This window comes from Lineus longissimus, chromosome 19, assembly GCF_910592395.1.
Source record: "Lineus longissimus chromosome 19, tnLinLong1.2, whole genome shotgun sequence".
Classification (NCBI taxonomy): Eukaryota; Metazoa; Nemertea; class Pilidiophora; order Heteronemertea; family Lineidae; genus Lineus; species Lineus longissimus.
Genome location: NC_088326.1, coordinates 1,243,314 through 1,259,533, shown reverse-complemented (window position 1 = coordinate 1,259,533; position 16,220 = coordinate 1,243,314). Strand labels below are relative to the sequence as shown.

Below are 16,220 nucleotides of genomic sequence, written 5' to 3'. Positions count from 1 at the left end.
TGAACGCCCATTTCATGATTTGTCAAAAATGTGGGCGCCATGACAATTTTTTGCCCACTGCACAAAAATTATGAAATACTGAATCAAAATTGAAAGAAACGGGTCAAAATCTATGTATGTTTGAGCTATGATATCTTATCTATCAACTTACCGCCAAAAAAGTCTTTACTTGCGAAAAGAAACGTAAAATCGAAGTTTTTTTAAGAGAAATTTTGAAGCTCCCGCTCAGCGAATTTACCAAGTTGCAGACGATTGCGGACGAGTGTGATGACGTCATCCAACCACAATTCAGGGAATCCTACCCGGAACGGAACCGGAAATTACCTGGGGGTTTTCCAAACAAGGCATGATACCTGTAATAATCTTCAGAACGTACTAGATCACTTATTTATAGCATCCCTCCTGTTTTAACTTCTTAGAGTCCGAGTTCTTTGTTAGAAGGAAGGTAGGCACAACTTTTTACCAGCTTTTGAGTTCATTTTGATAGCGTTTTCACGAAAATCTGAGGGGAAATCCCTTTTCTGAAATATACATTCACTACATATGCAGTGCATTTGTCATGTGTAGTGAACATTGCAGTGCAGTGCTGAGTAGGCTTATGGTGGCTAACACTGTCACTATCTATGCATGCATTGAATGACTACTTACTTTTTCATGCAAATGACATACTCGATACTGTGACTGTGTTCGTTGTGGAGGCCTAGTCCTGACTGAATTGTAACCAAGTTTAACAATACTGCTATTCCAGGATAAAGCATCATCATGACTGAAGCTGATGCCATCAAAGATGAAGGGAATGTGTTCTTCAAGGAAGGCAGATACGAAGAAGCGCTGTCCTGTTACACCAGAGCGCTAAAACTCTCCGACAGCGATAACAGTAGTGCCACCTTTTATAAGAATCGGGCGGCATGTTATCTCAAAATGAACAAGAATGAAGAGGCATTGAAAGATACTACAGCAGGTAATAGCTGTTTCATCATTGTCTTTTCTTTAATACAAATTAGTTAATAAGGAAGAATTCATCTAAAAATGTTTTGAATAATATCTTTATTTGGGAGGGTCGGGGGAAAAACCTGAGCCAGATTACACTGCTGGTGATATTGATGATGACGATGAATGTAATTTGTAACCAACAGAAAATTACTCTTTTCAGCTTTAGAAATCTGCCCGAATGACCCAAAGGCCCTGTTCAGGAGGTGTCAGGCCTACGAGAATTTGGACAAAATGGCTGAGGCGTACAAAGATGCCGTTCACCTTTTGAAAGTTGAGCCGAAAAACACCGCTGTCCAGCCGATATTGCGGCGATTGAATAAACTGATGCAGGAGAAGGTCATCCAGCAGAACAGCTTCGACAGCAAACTACAGCAGATGATAAATATCTTGTTTGATGCGTCGGGGAGTATGGAGAGGGAAAAGAAAATTACTGTAAGTTTCCAAAAACTGGTTGCAAAAGTCTTACCATAGAATTAAACACCAGCGAAAGGAATTGATAAGTGGTGATTGTTTTTCTTAACTTTATAGCCAAAAGCAGGTTTGTTTCCAGATCTCCTTAATAGGTCATGCTGTGATCAAATTAGCATGCTTAATAACTGTTTCATCTTGTTCTTTTCTAACAGGCTGCGAACAATCTTATCGTGTTAGCACGAGATGAGGCGGGGGCCACCGAGATTATCAAGAATAACGGGATCAAGTTACTCAACACGCTCGTACCGCACAAAGATCTTGAATTACTGACGGCCGTCATCAGAGTGTTCTCATGTTTAGTGAAACATCGCCAAGATAAGGTGAGTAGATTGTAACATCTCCAGGTCACTGAAATACACACTTCATATTCTCACAACCAGCTGGTCTCTATTCATATCAACAAGCATGAATATATTGGACTATTATCTATTTAATCTTGATATCAACCACTGCTTTGAATAACCAATCTGCCGTTTTCAGGTAATGGAGATCTACGAGACCCTCACTCTTAAGAATATCATCATCGTGATGGGTCTACCGAATGAAGATGTCTCGACAGCCGCGGCTCATCTTCTACAATTCATCATCAACGCGGTGACAGGAATTGAGGTCCAGCGGGAAAAGAAAAAACAGCTCGAGGAGGATAAGAAGAAGTATAAGAATTTGCAGGATAGATGTCCGCCATTGAAATTGGGTATGTAAGGCTTGACCTCATTCTTGGGTGAGTGTCAAATGATGTTTCAAACGTTTCCGGTCAGTTGTGGAACAGTGACTACCTTGTTGAGGATCGTTTTATAAACATTTTCATCTTTACTTAATTTTTACTCCATTCATATTTGACTTGGACCTTTTGTATTAGGCCCTGACCTTGATATTTGACCCTGACTGTGGTATGACCCTTGAACTTGACCTTTGTTTTCCAGATGATGACATCCAGGAGTTTGTTGATGAGGTCTTCATTGCCTTGCTAAAGATGTTGCCAAATGGAAAAGTTTCTGGATTTGGACGGGATTCTTCGATGGAGATTTTGATCAAGAATGTTACGCGAAGTGATGGTCTGGCTTGGACAGCCAAATTCATCGAGAAAGGAGGTAAGTTCATCGTTTTATTGCATTCCCAAAAACTTAGTGCTAATAAGTGTCACTGAGCAATACGTTCCTCTTTAGATTCTCCATTAACTCATATCCAAATGTTCTTCTATTTCTCCAAAGGCATCCAGTGTGTCCTCACAGTCGCTGGAACCATCAAACAACACAAAACCTTGGAAATCACGGAACAGTCCCCGATGCATTCCTCGATACTTTTATCAAAAGTTTACGATGATACGTCAGGAGATAAAGAACGAGAAAAGTACCGAGCTGCGTGCGAGAATCACCTTGTTGAAATGCTAGGGGATGACTCTATGGATTCTAAGTTGGAGGCAGTGGAGGCAATTTGTGCTTTGCTGAGGGTAAGTTTTCTTAGTATCTGAACCTTGACATTATGCTAGCTGGCATTTCCATGTGACATGCAATAGTTTTAGAGTTAGAATCATCCTAAGAGCAGAAATTAAAGGTCGTTAAAAACTCTTGAAAAGGAATATCTAAATCTGTTGTTGATAAACATTAGTAGTTCTTGTCAACAACCTAGTCAAAAAATATCCATTTAGAATTACTTAAAATGTATTTTCAGGGTCCTTTCGATGCTGGGAATGCAATCCTGTCAAGAGATGGTATCATGCCAATTATGCTGGCCATGGCTAACTCAGAGAACCTTATATACCAGGTAAGAGTATGAATATGACCTCCATCCTCTGTGCCATTCTCTTGTGAGCAATTAATACTTGGTGCCATTTAGGATTTGTAGTAAAAGGTGGTGTTTCAGAGAAGTCATGTTTCTCACTTTAATGGTGTAGACCCCACTTCAGTTCGCCAGATATCAGGAATCACGGTTTTACATATCATACAAAGAGTTAGAGTGATTATAGACCCCACATACAACAAATGTGGGGTCTATATTGAGATTACTAGGAGAAGGTACTAGGCTTCTGCATTCTTCCCAGGTTATATTATGGAGGTAGTCCAGCAAAACTGCTATTTCAACTGAAAAACTGTCACCCCTGTCCCATCAAACTAAACTCGATCTAGTTTGTCCTGACATTGGTGCCAGGTACGACGGATGTATTAAGGTTCTACTTCTGGTGTATTGCTTCCAATGTAAAGGGCAGGTCAATTGAAATCAAGTGACTTGTCCAATGTCACAACTGATGTATGTCTTTTTGGGTTACTAACACACCTCTCTAGTTTGATTGCTACAAAGTTGTGTTCTTTCAACAAAATCTCTGTTTATATCCATCCAGCGTGTGGCCATCGAAGCCCTTGTCCTGTCTGCCTCCAAGAAGGACAAATGCAGCGGGATCATCAAGGATGCTGTACCCATCCTTAAAGCACTTTACAACTCCAAGAGTGACTCTGTCAAAGTGAGAGCCCTGGTGGTAAGTTATAAAACTATCTCAGTGAGAAAAATACCTTTATTACAGAAATCGCTATGAAGAGACTTTGGCAAAGGCAACAATGCTTTGGCGAAGAAGGCATTGAGATTTGGAAACTTTGTACATGTAGATGACAAGTAAGACTTATTGCCCTGGTGTATTCTTTTCAGGGTTTGTGTAAACTGGGCTCCTACGGAGGAACTGATGCAAGCGCGAAGAGTTTCGCTGAGGGTTCTACACTTACACTAGCCAAGGCATGCAGGAAGTAAGTCGGGTCTCTCAAAGGTGTTGTGAACATTTATTGAGCTGATTCAACAGCGCATCTGAGATCCACTGAGAGGCTTCCAGAAAGGCAGGGGTTAAACTTTACCGTAGTCGATATCAAACTCTAAATCTAAATCTAAACTAACTTTAACTTTTGATTTGGGTACAGTGTTGTATTTGTTCGCTATAACAATATATTGTCACTGGCAAAATTTTGCTACACTTAATTTCTGGATTAATAATATAGTAACTTTTATGTTTCAGATTCTTAAACGATTCAAAGAAAGACATTGACCTTAGAAAGTGGGCCACAGAAGGTCTCGCGTATCTCACCCTGGATGGAGACGTCAAGGAAGAGCTGGCAGACGACACCAAAGCCTTGAAATCTATCATTGATTTGGCAAAGGTAAACAAACACCATGGTTATGCAGGTGGTCTTGCTAGGAAAACATCAGGCCTAGTCATGTGTGGCGAAGACCTACTTAGAGACGCTAACCTGAAGCCCATATCAGAATTGGTGAAGGAACGAAGATGGCAATGGTTGGGCCATATGCTCCGAATGACTGCAAACGCATTGCCAAGGAGAGCACTCACATGGACACCACAGGGGAGACGGAATAGAGGCAGACCAAGAGAGACCTGGTGGCGTTCCATGGCAAAGGAACTTCAAGAGAAGGGCCTAACGTGGGAGGCAGCCAGACAGCGAGCAGCCAACAGACTTGAGTGGAGGACCCTGGGGAACGCCCCATGTGCCACCTAGGGCACGAAGGGTCCTAAGCAAGCAGCATTCATGTGTGGCTACAATCCTTTGTCAAACAGCTTACTCGTGAGATAGAGATGCTGACCCTTTGACAGCTTCTCTGAGATTCTAAACTCAAATTTTGAATCAAAAGTTCACATTTTCGCTCTCTGTTTCAGACACCGTACAGCACTCGACTTGGCGGTGATGACGACAAAAAGCCAGACAGCTCCATCTTATACCCAGCGGTCCAGGTGTTCGTGAATATGACCAACTCTTACGATAAGCCCGACATCATGCCCGAGATGCTCGAATTGGCCAAGTATTCCAAGCAGCACGTCCCTGAGGAACATCCCAAGGTATTTTCAATCCCCACGTTTCTGCAAGTCATTTGGTGACCTTCAACAAACGTCGTATTTTCATGTTCAAAAGGTGGCAAGATCTTCATAAAGTCATCATTGGTATATTAGTACAGGCGGGAACGTGTCTTCAAATTTGAATGTCATCTTTGAGTATGTTTCACAAAAGAATAGGACAACGCTCTCTCATGATTGCCCAGCCAAAACTTTGAGAATCCACTACTGAATGATACTTACGACTGCTTTTTCTTCAAGGACAAGGAAGAATTTGTCAAAGTACGAGTCGAAAAGTTGGTGAAAGCTGGTGTGTGTGGTGCACTCCATGAATTGGCAAAAACGGACAGCTACAGCAGCAGGGAACTCTTAGCAAGGTACGTCATGTAACTAGAGAATGTCGCCTAGGTTTTAAAAACTTGGCTGTGAAATGACCTGATTGATTGAAATTTTCTCATAAATTGACCAAAAGACGTTTGGTTAAGAGACAATGGGTGATATGAATAAAGACTAGCAAATGCTTTTATCTAAAACTCCATGTACATTTACACTAGGCCTTTCTGTACAAAATTGAAGTAAAAGCATTTGCTAGTCTTTATTCATATCACCCAATGGGTGGATTTGCCTTCTTTTTGACTTTGCTCACGAAAGATAGTACTGTGGCGCTAATAGTTACTGCCACTAGAAAATAATTTCTGTCATCCACTCCAAGTTCCTGTTCTCCTCTTTCAGAATTTTCCTCGCCATCACATCCGAGCCTGCCCACCGAGGTCTATGCGTCCAGCAAGGTGGTGCTAAAGCTCTCATCCCTCTCGCCTTGGAGGGGACAGCTGAGGGAAAACTGAGAGCTGCCCAAGCACTCGCTAAGATAGCCATTACGATAAATCCTGACAATGCCTTCCCGGGACAGCGGGTGAGTATTAAAACCTTCAGAGTCTGCTTTTAGGAAAATTTATCATATCAAGAATACTCATTGAAATAATTCCAGTGAAGAGTCGTGGAAACTGATTTTTACTATTTATAACTTTTTCTCCAAGTATGATTTGTGACAACGTGTTGCTTGCTCTACTCGTGTTAAAACTGGTATCTTGGATGGCTGGTGATAGACAAAATTCCATTTGATTTTCTTTTATTTCAGAGCCTGGAAGTAGTACGTCCTCTAAATCAGCTTCTTCATATCGACTGCACGGGATTACAGAACTTCGAGGCGCTGATGGCATTGACGAACCTCGCATCAATGTCAGACTCAGTCAGGTGAGTTCAATGAGGAACCAGCATGACTATACTTTCATCAAGTAATGATTGACTGATTGTCGGAGAGTAATAACGTCGCTGATAGACCTTTTATCGTTTGTGATGTCCAATCGCTAAAGGTTAGTGGTGATTTCAACGAGTTTGTCGGAGTCTAAATTGAGTCAGTTGTCACCTTCTGATTTCAGGAAGAGGATGTTGAAAGAGAATTGCCTATCGAACATAGAGCATTGGATGTTTGAGGAGCACGAAATGATCAGACGGGCCGCGACAGAGTGCATGTGTAACCTGGTCATGTGTGAAGACGTAAGTATAAAGAGTCTGTCTTGGACCTTTCTAAGACCCTTGAAGAACATGGGTCATTTTTTCAACAAAAATACCTGAAAATGTCTAATTGACTCAGAGTTGAATCGACCATGATTGAGGGCTTTCAAATGAATGGTTATCTTTATAGGTTTTAACCCTTCCAAACTTCTTTGTCTGTTTATCAACTTTGATTTGTTCTTCCCACTCTGATCCACTATGAAAGTATGTTTCCTATTTTAGATTGCTAAGCTGTTCCTGGGGGAAAATGACCGTGTGAAGTTGATGCTGCTCTACGCAGGTGATGAGGACCCTCTCCTTGTCCGAGCTGCGGCTGGTGCTCTCGCCATACTCTCATCGTCCAGGGAGGTGTGCAATAAAATTATTGGGGTAAGTACATTAAGAAATAGGTAGTACATGTATGAACTTACAGTGTTCCCACAGATGTGATGTGTAGACAGTGTATCCAAAATATAAGACCCTGGTTTCCCGGGTCTGTTTAGAGTGCTGGCCAGCAGTGTTTACCACTACGTTATGAGACTCCTCAGACAATGTCAGTGAATGATCAGAATCTCATCTGAGAGGGATCATGAGTGGTAAGGCATGGCTTAACAACTTGAAAAACAGTGCTATTGTGAGAAACAAGACCAAATCTTGGGTTAGACATTCATAATTTTTGCCTCATCTTTCCTCTTGCAGGTGAACAATTGGTTCGAACTTCTCCAAATGCTTCTCGTCCATGATTTCCCCGACATCCAGGAGCGTGGCACGTACATTCTCTTGGGCATGATGTCAGCTGATAAGGAATTGGCCCAACAGCTTGTGGAGTCACCCCTCTTTGAACTCTTATTAGCACTCTCAAGAATCGAGGACGCTGATCGGGTGAAGACGAAGCAGTATTCACAACAAGCTTTGGAGAAAGCTGCGGAATGGGCCCTGGTGAAGCCGAATAAGGATGCGCCCAAGAGCTAAGAACTATGACGATGATTTTGAATGTTTTGAACTTGGAAAATGTGAATCTCGGCCATAGTGAACAACATATCCATGACTGATGAGAAATCATGATTGTAATAAGCCTTTTGATTGGGCAGCGGGAAGTACTTATGCCAAGGTCACCCAATCAAGAAACTTCTTACACAAACCCATGCAATGCTACTGCTTTGGACCATTTCAGAACTTGATTGCAGTGCTCCTTGAAGGTGCTACTTACTCGGTATTCTTTTGTTGTGAGCTGAGTTTTTGCCTTTAAAGGCCTATGCCTCGTTTTCCTGCATGAAATCTTTAGAACTCTCTCTTCATCTTAGTATACCAATGTATCCAATGATAAAAAACCAGTATTGACTTGTTTTTTCTCTGCGCTTGAAATGTCCCTGTATAAAGTCTGTTACATGTGCAGCTTTCTATTTATTGCAATACACCTGAACTATGTATTACTAACATCAATGTTCCCTTTATTTTTTCACAATATATTTGGATGGCTGGAGAGGACAACAGGTTGTCCCTTCTTCCTCTGCATTCACTCTTACCTGAGGCAATTGTACTTTAAGATGTGCTACTTGAGTTGTGTCAATGGTTAGGTTGGGCCTGTCTTCAAGATTACTCATGGAGATAGAACCCTTAGGCCTACCTGAGACATTAGAAAGAAGGTAGAAAGGTCGTGATGTTGTCCCAAGTACCCTACTAGGTCATATTGGACGGTCTGTCTTCAAGAGCAGGAACCTTTACCAAAGGCAGAAGGGTGCTGACATCATCCGACGAACATGACATACCTCCAGTACATGAACTGCTTCAAGGAGTCTACCATACTTTGAGCTGCCAAGTCAGGGTCATTGGCCAGTGTTCAGAATAGCAGTCAAATAGAGTCTTTGCCAAAGGCAGAAGGGTCCTGATGTTATGCAAGGTACACGGGCTGTATCAGGCATATCCCAGATACATTAGCTCATAGGCAACCCTCTGGAGCCAATTTCTTGATCTGGGAACAGGGCATCTCATCCTGTTATGATCCTGATGATGCAGTATTCTAAGCGATCAGAATTTCCAAAATGGAGGCAGTCAAAAACTTACAAAAACAAAGACATAAAAATTATGACACAAATTTATTTACCCGAAGAATGAAACCAGAATGAAGAAATGACATCACAAAGAAAACTCCTAGCTGTCAAGCAGCCCTTGATTGGTCGGTTCTGGTCAAATGTTTCTGTCCAAACCAATCAAAGTGCTTGTTACATCTCATTTTAGTAATAGTGAGTTCATGAGTCCTTCCTTTCAGATCATCAGGGTCAACATAAACCAAACTTCACAACTGTGTTTTTGACTGGCACCAAATAAATACATAAGTAGGCCTACTGATTACTAACAGAGATGAAATTTCAGTCCATGATCGGCAATAGAAACAATCGAAACTGTGAGCAGCCATCAATTCTTCATAAACCAAATATTTGATGACGGATGTCAAGACATGTCACTCCATATGGCTGCAGCAACCTTTTGAATCTTTTCGTTCGGTCAGAGTAAAATTTTCAATGACAGCTGTGAACATTCTGCCATGTGAACCAAATAACACGAAGCTCACAGTTACACACAGGGGCAGCATTAAGCCCAACCACCGGATAATTATTCGAAAATCCCATCGTCAACCGTATACAAGACGATATAAAGATCGATAGTGAATTGGCGTACAGTATTGAATCTCTTTAGTGATGCCTTTAAGCTACACAGAATTACATAACATTTTTCCTCTGAAATGCAGGCTCAGTTATCTGAAATCAGGCACCAACTCAGACGCACAACAATTGTCTTACAGTATCAACAGCTGATTGAACTTCACTTGGAAAACATACACAAAGACTAAAAGTATAATGCTTCAAACCAGATAGGAAATCAGAGTCAGAAATCACACAGGCACCCCAGGTAAAACTGCAATTTTTGGAAACTTTCTTGCTTTTCAAATCAAGACGTAGACTTGTATTTATACACAACAAATTAACTTTTCTTCAAATCTGTTTTTTTCAAACCTTTCACTGTCTATGGAGACATCAACTTGGCATTATAAAGCATATCATGAATTTCTTAATCTTAATATTATAATTTTACATAACGGTAGTCAGATGAGGGTTGGTAGAAGACAAGCTTACATATTTTTGGTAACATTAATATACAGTTAGACTATGTACAAACATTCACGTGAGAGAATATATATTATAAACTGATTGATGAAATTTCAGAACGTTTTCGTGAACTATCTCTCAAAGGGACAAAGAAATAATGGTCATTTAAACTGGTGGAAACTATTAAGTACTTCGGGACAAAATCTGGATTGTTGAAAACAGCTTTTATTTAACTATCTTGACATGAGCATGACCTCAGTGTACAGTTTCCAGGGCTATTTACTGAGAAAACTAAACCAAGATGGTGCTAATTCAAAGTAAGCAACTCTCACTGTTTTGAACAACCAGACCCACTATTATAATGAGAGAAAGACTGCTCCTTCACTACACTGGGAAACTTCTTTACTATTTACCAAAACACTGGGAAACTTTATTACCTCACTGGGAACCTCCTCCAAATTATATCCTAACACTCTCTCAGAAGACACAACTCCCAATGAAATCCACCTGTTTCTTTTCTTGATATGGGGCTACATAGTTCTGTTGAAAATATGTTACACTATGGAACTTGAACTGAGGTACTATAATTCTCTTGGACCCTGAAATGAGAGTGAATGGATATTAAATCTGAGTTCAAGTGATGTACATGTAGTCTTCTGGTTAAAGAATCTGGCTCAATTACTGAATATTGTGAGTTTGCAACTTGACACATCGGCACGTCATTTTACTTTAACTGACATTTGAATATGGAAGTCCATACTATCACAAACAGTATGGAAATCCATCACTTTCCAGACTATTCAAACCTTACCTCACGCCTGCTCCGCAGCCAGCACATCTGGTAGTGCTTTGCCAGGATGTTTGTTTTCAAAGTGTTGTCTGTACGTCTTCAAGTCACCCATCATTGACTGGAAAACAAAAACATCAAGCAATAAACAGTGTGTTCCTCAAAAAGGTTCTACTTCAGTTATCGATCAATGTAACGATCAATCTGTCCCAATACAGATCTGTTCAAAGACATCATCACCATCATCCACGCAGGAATTAGCAAGATGGAACAAGAACAACACCTGTCACCAGTCCCAAAGAAGCCATTGTGGGCAATTGTGAAACTGTAGTAAATCTGAATCTAGTGAACAGACTATGCTTTCTTATGTCATTAGAATAAAGAGGTTTTACCTTGCACACGGTACACTGGTGGACAAGGGCTGCGGCTGCTGCCTTTTTCTGGTCGTGACCCTGAGCTTTCTTCAATTTCTGCTGCTTTTCCAGATTCTTCTGCTGCGACTGCACTTTCTGATGTCCGCGGGCCATTTTGTCTGGTTGCTATAGCTACACAGGGAACTGCAACAAAGGAAACTAATCATATTGACATTGAAGAGTGTACAACGTAGAAGTAATACTGGCAGCGGGGGTGGTGGTATCACTATGACCACCAAGTAATTTTGGCATAACATCATGGCCCACCCTCTCCCAGCTGCAGCCCCCTCTCCCCTTGTTCAGAGTGAAATGTATGACTGATGAGAGCCAATTGCAATTGCAATTGAGCCGGAACTGACAAAGTTATGGTGCAATCCAGGAAACCCAAATCACTGTGCAGCACACACCATGTACTATACAGTGTACATAACAGTACAATATAGGGTGAAGTGTACACTGTACATGTGTTACACAAAAATGTACACAAAATCATGTGAAATGGTGCTTCAGTTCGATGTCGTTTTACTTCATTCAATACACCACGTAATCTACTAAAAATACCAGTATTCTTTAAAATATTGTCTGAAGTACGTACTCAACGCAGTAAATCAAGAGATATGTAATCATAAATGGGCTAAAACTTACATTTACTGGAGGGAAAATACACGTCGCACAAAGTATTTCAAAACCGGAAGTAGAACAATTGCGCTCCTGCTACGCCTGGCGGTCAAAACAGAACTAAACGTCTAAACTGTCTTCACTCAGTTGTCACATCCTTGACCTTGTTATTCGTTGTTATTCCGACCAGACAGCTGATTCGATTGGCTATTCCCTGGCTACTACTAGAGGTCTAGTGGGGACAAGGCTCGGGGACAGACTCAAATCTCTTCCGGAATTGATTCGATGTTGTTAGTGGGCTTTCAGCAGGCTTATTGGTATTTCCAAGCAGATGGGATATGACACAACACGAAACCTGAATGGAAAGAGAAGTAATCCATCTTTCCAATAAGACAGCTTGAAACCAATTCGCTCTTCTAGTTGGCGCTTGTTCTGCAAGGCTTTAGGAGAGATGACATCAGACGACATTCCACATCCATCATCAGAATCGTCCATCCGAGCAGACAAGAAACCAGTTATTTACTAACAACCAGACAAAGTCTTATTTAAATATGACACACCAGGACTTTTATTTCATATCTCTGTATACAAATAATTTATTCTCATCTATTTACATTTGATTCCTGATAACCACATCCTGAGGAAATTTTGGGTTAATGTTCGCTTCTGCAGCCCTCGTCAGATAAACCTATCTCCTCTCACTGGCTGAAACACAGGTGTCCATTACCACCGTTATTTGGATATCGTTGGCACAAAGTTGATGTAATTCCCAAAATTGGATGCTCGTGATGCTCTGCATTTTGATTGGTGCCCTTAACTTCAGCCAATGAGACAAAAGGTCTGAGGGGTTTGTGTGAGGGTCAAAGATGCGAACATTAACCCCGATTGTGTTGGGAGGACACATTCCTTTCCTAACAGCATAATTCGAGTGGGATATAGAATCATAGAGTCGTAACCTACAACCAACCAAGACGACCAAGATGCTGACTGGAAAGGAAGAGAAGTGACCATGTCTTTATAGTATACAGGAATTTGAAGGATCTTTTCTAAATTGATGATGTGACCTGGACTCAAATACCAACAATGCCGAATGTTCAGTATTTCAAACACCACAACCTACTTTGTCTAATCTTGGTTTCATTAGTTTCCCTGATAACCATGGCAACAACAAACAGTGTAACAACAAATAGTCACCAGTTTTTTAGCCAGAAGTGTGGACATTGGGTGAGAGTCAAGTTTTATTTGCCTCCAAAACTGCAAAAGTCGTGTCACAAATATTACCCAATCAACTGCTCTAAGTCTAATATATCAATTTCTCAATCTAAATTTGTTGACAATTTAACAAGAACATTTTCATCACATCCACACAACTGGTAAACATTTCTGATTTATTGCTGCCTCTAAGAAATTCAAACCACAAATGTAATACTCGGTCATAGACACTTACAGTAAGTTCACACACAAATAAGAACTGATCTTGGTGTCACGATAGCACAGCAGGAACACACTATCAAATTGCTCAAATAGTACAACTTGCCCAAACCACACTTTGCCATTCTCTTCACAATGTCCCAAAAACCATGCCTTCTGGCAGCACGAAAGAGCATACCAAGAACTGCATATCAGGAAAGATTCAAAGAGATTTCAAGTGTAGACTTGGGCAAGTTTTACCGTATTTTGAACATACAGAATTATGAAACAGAAGTTTAACCATGGAGCATTACATCCTTTCTGTCATTAATCATACAATAAAAACAATTCAATTATTTTAGGAATTTGGTTAAAATTGTATGAAGAGCCAAAAAGATTCCATAAAACAGCTGTTCATAAATACTCCTGGTCCTGTAGGAGACGTGTCTCTTGAGTAAAAATATGACTTGACATTTTTCAAATCCACTCTCTTTACAACAACTGTCACTATCATAGTTCTCCACCCAGGCTCAGTGGGGTATCATGTAACTGCTTTTGTTTCAGCGCTCACCTGAGCTTGACCTGGCACCACAGCCCTGCTTATTACATTGAACTCCCTGGTAACCCAGGTGGCAAATCTAAGAACAAATGGGAAGAGAATTGGACATGTTGTCAGCCCTGAAGAAATTAAGTACGAAAACACAGAGGTAGTCAAAAATAATACATCTATTGGGCACATCTTCAATTCATAGAACATGAAGACAGCATGACATTTAATTAGTAAACAGACCCTTGATTCTACAACATGATCACAAGAATAAATTTAAGCAATTAAGATCCTGATTTTTTTCACAAACAGACCATGATATTCCAGAACATGAGTCTTCTTAGGCCCCATGACGACACTGCCCCTTGAATTTTACTCATTTTATGTAAATTTTATGCAAATACTTCACGACACAAAACTACAGCACACATTTACAAACCTCACATGACCCACCAGGGGTTGGTTTCTATTAACAAATTTCTAAAAATATGATTGCGTCCTTGGATAATGCACACAGTGAGTGTGGTGAAGAGATGAAATGTGTGTTCTGTCCTGGTGCCAGCGCCACCATAATCATGTATACTAGATCATGTCATGACTTGAAATAAAGGAGGCCCACTGACAAAGTGATGACAAGACCCTGGCCTTGGGATCAGAGTCAGTAGGACACCTTAAGCAGTAATCTGTCCCGGGTCCTGGATTCCTCCTTTCTTATTAAGCATAACATTACACATGATAAAGACAGTAACCATGCCGGCTACTGGCCCCCTGAACACACATGAATGCCAATTGTGAGATATCTGATGCCACCTAGTGGCACCATTGCAGATTACACACAGACAAAATAGAGACATACCGGGTATGCACGATATCAACTCGCATGCACAATCTAATAGAAAGGTGTAAATTACAGGCCAATTAATCATAAGATTCATTTTATGTACATTTTAACTTACAATGCAATTTGGTGCATACTGGCAACTAAATAAGCGACAGCTGGAGTTGCAAAAACCGCATTGACGATTTGTGGGGAATATTTCCAAAGATCTTGAAACGCTTTGTTTATTGAAATATGTCCAAATCAATATTTCAGTAAACCTTTAGCTCACAGCAGCAAAGTACTCTAAACTCAATTTCGCGACAAGTTATTTCAAAATTTGGTGACGAAAATCAACCTCTCCTATTTTGTGACCTTTCACACCAAACAAAAACCTGGCGATCGTCAAACTAAACAAGTGCAGACGTTAGCAAAACATACCAAAGATCAAATAGCGGCGGTCAGAAAACAAACAGATTTACATTTCGTAGCAGCAAAAAATACTGACCCCAAATGTTCCAAGCGACTATCAGAAACTGAATTGTCAAAAATAACCCTGAAAATCATTTTCAACTGTAACTTAGGCCTTCTGTCACCCAGTATAAATCATCATTCCCCATCAAATGAATTTTGGTTCCATACAATAGCATACCATAATCAATAAGAGTTTCGCTAAATTGATTGACAATCAATCAAAACAAAATAAACTTTATCATAATATATTCATTTTAAAATATATATAAGCTGCGCTTACACCACGAAATATTGGTGGACCAATTGCACTTACACCACCACATTGCCGCGACAAATTGGTTCGGCAATCCATTGCCGATACAAATTGCCGAGCGAATTTGTCCCACCAAGCTTGATGGTCCAAATTCGCCCGGCTTGTTAAAAGCTCGGCTTTGTCGTGGTGTACGCGCAAATGGTTCGGCAATTAGCTAGTTAGATGGTTCGGCTCCAGGCGGCGCTTTCGAAATGGCGCTTTCTGCCAAGGCTTTCCGCGTTCTGCTTATTGTTTGCGCGCCATCTGTAGCCGGATTTTATAACTAGCTGCAGCGCTGGTGTAAGCGCTTGGTGGATTTTCGATGGTGCGGCATTGGTTCCCGAACCAAGATTGGTGGTCCATTTTCAGGTGGTGTAAGTGCGGCTATATATTATCATGTTTGACTTGCAATACATGGACTTCTTAAAAAGCTTTGGTCCACATGCAGAAAGCAAACTCATCCAATATACATGCAGCAAAACTAATGAATTTTGATTTGCATGAGATAGCCATTTTGCAAAAAAAAAGCAAATGTTCTTAAAAGAACAAGCACATCGAATAACAATCACTTTTGAAAGTTTACAGAACCCGCAGGTTTTCAAAAATATCCCGCTAAGTACATAAAACTTATCATTTGGTTCACGGAACGTTCACCAATTTCCGTCCAGAATACTTTTCAAATAAAAGAATGGCTAATAAGAACTGCTAATGATGACAATGATGGATCTAAAACCTTGTCAAGTTTACAGAACTGTCAAACCTTGTCAAGTTTACAGAACTATCAAACCTTGTCAAGTTTACGGAACTGTCAAACCTTGTCAAGTTTACAGAACTGTCAAACCTTGTCAAGTTTACAGAACTGTCAAACCTTGTGAAGTTTACGGAACTGTCAAACCTTGTCAAGTTTACGG

The 16,220-nt window shown here is 40.5% G+C and overlaps 2 protein-coding genes across 2 annotated transcripts; one reads left to right on the top strand and one right to left on the bottom strand.

Annotated features, from left to right (window-relative positions):
* Positions 1–332: 332 nt before the first annotated feature.
* Positions 333–8,279, top strand: LOC135503262 (protein unc-45 homolog B-like). Its single transcript, XM_064796760.1, has 18 exons — positions 333–445; positions 749–961; positions 1,154–1,425; positions 1,617–1,784; positions 1,945–2,158; positions 2,388–2,555; positions 2,676–2,914; positions 3,136–3,228; positions 3,803–3,937; positions 4,105–4,199; positions 4,463–4,604; positions 5,117–5,296; positions 5,552–5,667; positions 6,023–6,203; positions 6,429–6,544; positions 6,730–6,847; positions 7,088–7,234; positions 7,544–8,279. Exons 2-18 carry the CDS (start codon positions 763–765, stop codon positions 7,814–7,816), a joined length of 2,856 nt encoding a protein of 951 aa, XP_064652830.1. The 5' UTR covers positions 333–445; positions 749–762; the 3' UTR covers positions 7,817–8,279.
* A 642-nt stretch (positions 8,280–8,921) lies between these two features.
* Positions 8,922–11,857, bottom strand: LOC135503208 (zinc finger protein 706-like). Its single transcript, XM_064796669.1, has 4 exons — positions 11,797–11,857; positions 11,131–11,295; positions 10,763–10,859; positions 8,922–10,550 (listed from the first exon to the last, which is right to left on the bottom strand). Exons 2-3 carry the CDS (start codon positions 11,263–11,265, stop codon positions 10,764–10,766), a joined length of 231 nt encoding a protein of 76 aa, XP_064652739.1. The 5' UTR covers positions 11,266–11,295; positions 11,797–11,857; the 3' UTR covers positions 8,922–10,550; position 10,763.
* Between the last annotated feature and the right edge of the window lie 4,363 nt (positions 11,858–16,220).